The 7,578-nt window shown below is 54.3% G+C and overlaps 1 protein-coding gene across 3 annotated transcripts; it reads left to right on the forward strand.

The window, feature by feature from the left end:
- The first annotated feature begins 149 nt into the window (after positions 1 to 149).
- On the forward strand, positions 150 to 6,339 carry NKIRAS2 (NFKB inhibitor interacting Ras like 2). 3 transcript variants are annotated; one of them, XM_068529588.1, is made up of 4 exons: positions 150 to 369; positions 3,192 to 3,299; positions 3,702 to 3,943; positions 4,586 to 6,339. In XM_068529588.1, exons 2-4 carry the CDS (start codon positions 3,206 to 3,208, stop codon positions 4,823 to 4,825), a joined length of 576 nt encoding a protein of 191 aa, XP_068385689.1. In that variant the 5' UTR covers positions 150 to 369; positions 3,192 to 3,205; the 3' UTR covers positions 4,826 to 6,339. The 3 variants fall into 3 exon arrangements, with proteins under 3 accessions (XP_068385689.1, XP_068385688.1, XP_068385690.1); XM_068529587.1 differs by lacking the exon at positions 150 to 369 and adding an exon at positions 2,065 to 2,188; XM_068529589.1 differs by lacking the exons at positions 150 to 369; positions 3,192 to 3,299 and adding an exon at positions 3,310 to 3,505.
- Positions 6,340 to 7,578: the final 1,239 nt, after the last annotated feature.

The following is a 7,578-nucleotide window of genomic DNA, read 5'->3' on the forward strand; positions in this document are numbered from 1 at the left end:
GTGGTCTCCTCGCCGGAGCGGGGGCCCAAGGACGGTGTCTGTGCGTAGGGGGCGCCACTTTACCCGTGGGTCGGAAGGGGGGGATACAGGAGGGTGTTGCCTCTCTAGGCTTTGGCTTTCCTCAGTATTCTGAGAGCCTCGTTGCCATAACAACTTCCAATCCTAGAGAGTCTCCTGTGAGGTTCAGGGAGTCTGAGTTGGGTAGGGACGCGGTGACCCAGGACCCTGGAGAGAAAGAGCCGCCCACTACTACCTTCCCGACCTTGGAGTATGTCCACAGCTCCCTCCTGCGAAAGGCAAGAAGAGACACTCTGAATCCAGTTTCCCCAGCGTTCATCGGCCCCTGGAAGCCCTGACCAACCAAGCCAGGTGAACGCAGGGCGTCTTCACACCGCGCCTTTCATCCCCTCTGGATCTCCAAGCACGAACTGGTTCATCACCCTAATGACGCTGACGCTTTTATGAGGCTGCTTTCATGTCAGCCGCCTGGGAATGCCATCTCAGCATTAAGCCTAGGGAGGGTGGCACAGGGCCCCAGACCCTGCCCTGGAGTTTATAAGGCAGCTCGCGGGGTGAGGTCCCTGCTCCACAATGTCCTCAGTGCTCCCAACCCTCATATAAACTCTGTGCTCAGCACGCTTGTCTTGCCAAATGCAGTCTGGATTGGGAACTCAGAGAGGGCAAGGACACAGCCCTTCGTAGTACTCCCCTTCACCCAAACCAATAATTTTTGTGGACTTGAATTAAATTGGGGTTTCCTGAGGTTAAACTGGGGGAGTTTGAGGTTACAATTTTAAAGTTAAAGGGTACTAAAATAAGAATGGGTCAAGGGAATTTTAAAAGGATTTACCCCGCCCCCCCAGACCCCTGACGCCTTCGCTTCTCCAGTAAAACAGTCTGTGCCATTGTCCATAGGCCGCTTGCATGGTTCTTCCTATCACAGTGCTGAGGGAGCTGAAATCACACCTAGCACTGGGGAGCGGAGGATGGGAGAGGCTCAGGGGTTTGGAAGAGAGAAGTCATTCATCCAGCCAGTCATTCAGCAGCCCTCTCCTAAGTACCTACTTAGTGCTGGGTTGGGAAAGCGCAGACTCAGACCGTCTAACCTGCTTGCCAGTGGCTCATGGCCTACAGTCTAATGCAGGAGGCCCATCTGTCTTTAACCATCTTCCTCCTTTGTGTTCTCGGCATCTAAAACTCCCAAGTTATCACCAAGTCTTGTTGATTCTCTTACCAAATGTCTCCCAAATCTATCTCCTTTCCATCCCAATTCAGATTCTCATCGTTTTTTGGAAAACTTGGAATACTACCATAGTCTAACTAACCCCAAGTCTCACCTCTCTCCAACCTTCACTCTTTTACCAGAGTGACCCACTTAAAAGCAAAAACTGATCATGTCACTTCGCTGGCATAAGTCCTATCAATGGCTTTCCACTGTTGTTAGGATACAGTTTGAACTCTTTGGCCAACACACAGGCCTTTGATTATTTGGCTCCTTTCTACCATCAGTAATGAACCCAAATACTTGTAGTTCCAGTAAACGCCATGACTCTTGCCGTATTTCCTCCACCCTTTCCTCCCACACCCTTCAAACTTCAACACGGACCTGACCTCTTCTAGGAAGGTTCTGCGGAGAACGTGATGCCCACTGCCCCCAAGTTAAATGCCCTTATAGTTCTTACCATGCTGTACTGTAATTGTTGGTTTAGATGTCTAGCTCCTCTAGATGGTAACGTTCTAATGGGCGGCAACGGTGTCTAATTCCTCCGCTTTTTCTCAGCACGTGGTCCTGTACCTGGCACAGAGTAGGAGCTTAGAAGACATTGGATGAATAAATGACTGAGTCAACAAAGTGTTACTGTAGTAGCCTTTAGAGAAAGAACATATGGGCATCTGAGGCACCAAAACAGCACCCGGCCGGTCAAGGGAGCCTAGAACCCTGTGCTCTGGCGACCACCCAGCCCAGGTCCCGGCCGTCATTTCCCCGCCGGCCTCTGGAGGCGCTGTTCGGCTGGCGCCCGCTCTCCGCCACCAAAATAGGTCTTGCGGGATGGAAACTACGGGGCGGGGCCAGACGGAGCCCGGACTGACCCGGAGGAAGATCCGAGTGTTTGCGGCCGTGCTGCCCCACCCCTGGTCCCGGCGCGCGTAGAGGGGCCCGGCCGGGCTGCAGCGAGGGTCCCAGGAGGTACGGAGCTGGGAGGCCGGGATCGACCACTGCTTCCGGACGCTTTAGGTGGCAGGATTCCGATTCCCTCTGGAAGCCCTCTCGTGGGGAAATCTGTTCCGGAGGCCCGCCTAGCAGTCTCTCTTGGGGTATCCCTTAATTGCGGGGCTCACTATATGAGACCCCTCGCGGGGAGGGGGATCTGTACTAAGAGTTTCCTCTGGAGAGGTTTCTGTTTAAGATCCCTTTGGGGAGTGATCTCTGTATCTCTCCTCTCGGGGGAGGGGGGGGGTGCTCCTTGTCTGGGGCTCCTTCTGGGAAGCCTGTGTTTGGGATGCCTTCGAGGAGATCTGTTTGGGACCTCCAAACAGAGAAGGGATTTCTGTGTCTAGGCCTTATCTGGGTTTGTCAGCCCAAGAGAAACAAAATTTTTCTCTTTTCTGAAGCGTTTTTTTCCTTAGATTCTTTCACTCTTTTGTTTCTTGCCTGATGTTTTTCATCTTAGCCATGGCCTTGCTGGGAATTCGAGGGAACTAATTGTCTGGATAAGCCATACGGGAAAGCAAAATGTTCTTCCTAATTGTTCACTGTCCCCAGGAAGAGTGGTATAAGACAGATCCACACAAAATAATAGTCCTGCTTATTTCTCCATGGGGTCGTGGTTAAAGAGAGGGAGCTGAGCCAGAGCTCCCTTCAGCAACTGGTCCTCCACATCCTGTGCACAGAAAGGAACCTGGCTAGTGGTTCCTTTAAACCAGCGACTCTCTTCCCCCTTTATGGCAACGCTTACCGAGCACCCGCTCTGTGCCAGTTACTGGCCTCGTACTGGGAATAAGATGGATAATATACAGCTAACTGTCCAGTAGTGGATATAGACACATCACTTCAGTACACCCTGCCTAGGGTAGCAGACAGGGCCGAACCCCTGAGGCCATGCGTCCACTTCAGAACTTGCGTCCTCAGTCAAGGGAAGTTTGCCCTCGGTTTTGATCCTGCCTCACCCAGTGTGCTTCCGTTCTTCAAGGTTGAAAGCTAAGCATGGGGAAGAGCTGCAAGGTGGTCGTGTGCGGCCAGGCTTCTGTGGGCAAAACTTCAATCCTGGAGCAGCTCCTGTACGGAAACCACATAGTGGGTGAGTGTTGCCGGGCGTGAGGCGTGGTGGAGGAAGTGGAAGAATGAGGAGAGGATTTGATCACGACACGAAAAGGCTAAAGTTCGCTCCTGCTGGTCATTGCACCGAAAGATCCCAGCTCTACAACACTGAGGACATCTGGAAAGAGAAAACCCAATGTCCGAGATAGGAAGGAAAAACTTCCGCGTCACACTGTGTTTAGCAAGGTATCAGCGTGAGATTAGAGCTGTTCCCCCAAGTTATTCCAGTCTGGCCAGACTCGCAGTCTTTGGCCCTCTCTCCTCAGCCCCCATGTTCCTTTCTCTCCCTGTCTGGTTGGCCTGTTGTTAGGATATATTCAGTCACTCATGTTCCCAATCTCTTTTCTCCCTAGAAACAAGTTTTCTCCTCATTTTGTCCCAGGTTCTGAGATGATTGAGACGCAGGAGGACATCTACGTGGGCTCCATTGAGACTGACCGGGGGGTGCGGGAGCAGGTGCGTTTCTACGACACCCGGGGGCTCCGAGATGGGGCTGAGTTGCCCCGGCACTGCTTCTCCTGCACTGATGGCTATGTCCTGGTCTACAGCACGGACAGCCGAGAGTCCTTTCAGCGCGTGGAGCTGCTCAAGAAGGAGATTGACAAATCCAAAGACAAGAAGGAGGTGTGTGTGGGAACCCTGGTGGTGAGAGAGAGTGGGCCCTGGGCTGGCTTTGGGAGGCCTGGAAAGGCTCTGTTTTTCACTTATTTGCCAGGACGTGGGTTTAGAGCTGGAGGGCGGAGATGGAGGCCACTGGAGGGTGTCTTCACCCCTGGAGGTGGCCGTATGTTGAGGCAGCCCAACCAAAGAGGCTTCTCCAGTGTAAGATGTCCCCACTAGTCTTTCTTTATAATGGTTCTGTGCTCTCCCCTGTGAAGGCCCTTTTGTTCTCAAATCCCGCTTTAAGCTGCAGGCATTCTGGAAGCGCTTCCTCACCGGTTACTTAGCCAGCAACTAACTGACTGCCAGTGGTGATCAGGCATTGGTGACACAGGGCTTGTAATGGAACTCCTCCAGATGGAGGCCCCCGTCCACAGTTTCTAATATAGGAAGAGGTGAGACATCAGCCATTGAGACTTCCCCTCTCCTAGGACTCCGAGGTGGAAACGGTTGCTTTTTCCTCTCCTTCCTCTGTTCAAATTCTGGCCTCCATCTGGCACCCCCTCCAGGAGTTCCATTACAAGCCCAAGGTGGTCACTGGCCCTCACAACCATTCCTGAGGTCCATGCTACAGCCACAGGCCTCTACTCTGTCCCTCTTCCCCAGGTCACCATCGTGGTCCTCGGCAACAAGTGTGACCTGCAGGAGCAGCGGCGTGTAGACCCGGATGTGGCCCAGCACTGGGCCAAGTCGGAGAAGGTGAAGCTGTGGGAGGTGTCGGTGGCTGACCGCCGCTCACTGCTGGAGCCCTTCGTCTACCTGGCCAGCAAGATGACCCAGCCCCAGAGCAAGTCTGCCTTCCCCCTCAGCCGCAAGAACAAGGGCAGCGGCTCCTTGGATGGCTGAAGAGCTGCCTTGCCAGCCCTGGAAGATGGGTTGAGGGGAAAGGGAGGGGGGGTTTTAGGCAAGCTGTCCTTCCCAGTCAAGGGGGGAGCTCCCCACTAGGCCAGGCAGCTGGGCTGTCCCAGGCTCAGGTCACTTTTGCTCCCTCCCAACTCTGGGAAATGCAAATAGTCTAGGTTAGCGGCCCCCAAGCCCCCCAGCCCCCATCCTGCTGTATCCTAACAGCAATGGAAAGCCATTGATAGGATTTATGCCAGCGAAGTGACATGATCAGTTTTTGCTTTTAAGCAGGTCTAGGGTGGTTTTGGATCTCTGTCCCTTCTACCGGCCCTGGACAGAAAGCAGAGCTGTGTGTGGAAGCGCCCAGTCTAGGGTCTGATTCCTATCGCAGGGGTCTTACACCTCCGGGTTTCCTGCCAATCTCACACACACACACTCACACGCTTACGGCACCAGCCTGGACTCTAGAGAAAGGGCATCCAGGTATCTCGTTTGTGTGTGTGTGTGTGTGTGTGTGTGTGTAGATGTGCACACGTATGTGTGCTGGTGTTCGGGGCGCCTCCTCATCCAACACCCTGACCTCTCTCCTGTCCTCTCCTGGGCTGAAAGAAGCTAGCCTCCTGGGAGCATAATTTTCTGTTTCAACTCTTCCTCCAGCTGCTTTGCTTCCTCTTCCTGCTCAGGGAGCATTTCCTTGGTTGAGGTGGAATGGAATGCCGACTGGGCTGGGAGTCACCAGCTGGCTTTGTGGCCCTGCGAGGCCTTTCCCCTCTCGGGGCTTCAGTCTTCTCATCTGTAAGGTGACGGCAGTTGCTTAGATGATCTAGATCCTCTCCAGCCCTGTGTGGGTTGTATACTGCCCATGGTTGGGCTGGCTGCGACTGTTCCCTTAGCTTCTCCCCTTTCAAGGTGCTATGCCTACGGCCCTGGAGGCTGGGACACTGCTCCCCGCCCCCCCAACCACCAGGGGGCAGGAGTGCACTACCCACTCTAGTTGCCAGAGTGGCTGCCCAGTGCCCGATCAGCGGACCTCACAGCCCTGGGGACTGGTCATCACCCTTTCCTATGGTTGTTTTCAGCTGAAAGCTGGACTTCTATTTATGAATTACCTGTGTTTATCTGCCTGCCACCATGATGGAGGCTGGGCAAGGTGCTCGTCTAGCCCTCCCTTCTTACCTCAGATGCCTGAACAGAATAAAGCCGACCAATAGCGGCTTCTCAGGAGCTGCCAGATCTCTGGGGGCTCAGAAGGGTGGTTACGCTTCCAACACGCTGTTAAGTGAGCTGGTAACCCACAACTTCCCGTGCCCACTTTGTGCTTCTGATGTACACACCTAGCATAGGTGAAGACACTACAGCCAGGTGACCTCCAGTACACGCCCCTTCTCCCCAAGATGGGAGAGGTGAGCAGGGTCAGGTGGCCCAGGCTGGGCGAGTTAGGGAGTGTACAGGCTTGGGCTTAAATTGATTTATTGATGCGTTGGACACAATAAAACCACAACTGTTATCAAAAAGTTTCCCACCCTCCCCCCTTTTTCTTGTTCTCCCATTGGAAACAGCTTTAAAAAAGAAAAAAGATACAGGTGGATACTGGCAAAGTCCCATATTGTGGGGTGAGGGTGGCAGTGCTGCTGGGGTGGGATGGAGGTTATGACATTAATTTTGACAGCATGAAAACGGGTCTTGAGAGTGGCTCCGAGTGGATCCCAATACTCAGAGTCACAGTGAGGGGGCCTTCGGATGCTCGTGGGGGAAGGGAAAGCTGAACTGAGCGCTAGGGGCCAGTTTGGGGTGAGGAGCTGGAAGGGAAAGCTCTTTGTTTGGGAGCCCTGGGGAGATTCAGTGTTAGCTGGGTCCATAGTCTGAGGGAGACCCAGTGTCACCCCCCTCCCCCCCCCCCCACCCCACCCCCTGCCCCGAGAGCTGGGATTCAGGAGGAATCAATGAAAGGCTAAGGGGAGAACGTGTGTGGGACTGATCACTTCCTCTGTTAAAAACTGGGCCCGGCCAGCACATTACCCTCGCCTCCCCCATTGTAGCCCCATCCTGTCAGAGCGGATGGAAAGCCCCAGAGGCTCGCAGCTCCAGCCACCCCTTGGCTTTGCCCCACTTAGCACTGCTCCCTTCCTCCTCCACAGTCTTCCACCACACCCCCATGGTCAGCTCGTCCAGGTAACCTTGAACCCATTCCATCTTGAGACCCTGTGGTTGGGCTGGCTGTGACTGTCCCCTTAGCTTCTCCCTAGAGACGGCCACCTCAACACCAGTGATTCTCTAGAGAATCCAGTGAATGGGGAGGGCCTCCGCTCCCCGCCCCCAGGGCATGGGAATAGAGGTCGGGGCTAGGAGAAGGTAAGATTCCTCGGACCTCGGGCCACATGAGTATAGGTCTTGAGTGGGAGAATGAGAGCACCACAGGGCTGGGGCTAGGATTTTGCATAGATCTTTGGATTTTCCAGTTTGTTCCCCATAAATCAGGATGGGAAATGGAGGGGAGCCCAGGGCTAGCCCTAGAAGCCTGGGGAAGGGAAGGGTGCAGATGGATGGTCCTTGGGCCGGCGGGGGGCATTAGTTGAATCCCCAGTGCAGATTGAGTGAAGGGCTCTTAGCATTAGCCCAGCTCTTCCTAGATTGGGCAGGAACCCCTAGGCTGTAAAAGGCAGTCTCCTGTGGGATGCAGGGAACCGAGGCATCTTGGGGAGAGGAGGAGGGGGAGGGCAACTGCTGGGAAATCAGCCCCGGGCTCCCCAGGAGGG

The sequence above is a fragment of the Eschrichtius robustus genome, chromosome 20 (genome assembly GCF_028021215.1).
Source record: "Eschrichtius robustus isolate mEscRob2 chromosome 20, mEscRob2.pri, whole genome shotgun sequence".
NCBI lineage: Eukaryota > Metazoa > Chordata > Mammalia > Artiodactyla > Eschrichtiidae > Eschrichtius > Eschrichtius robustus.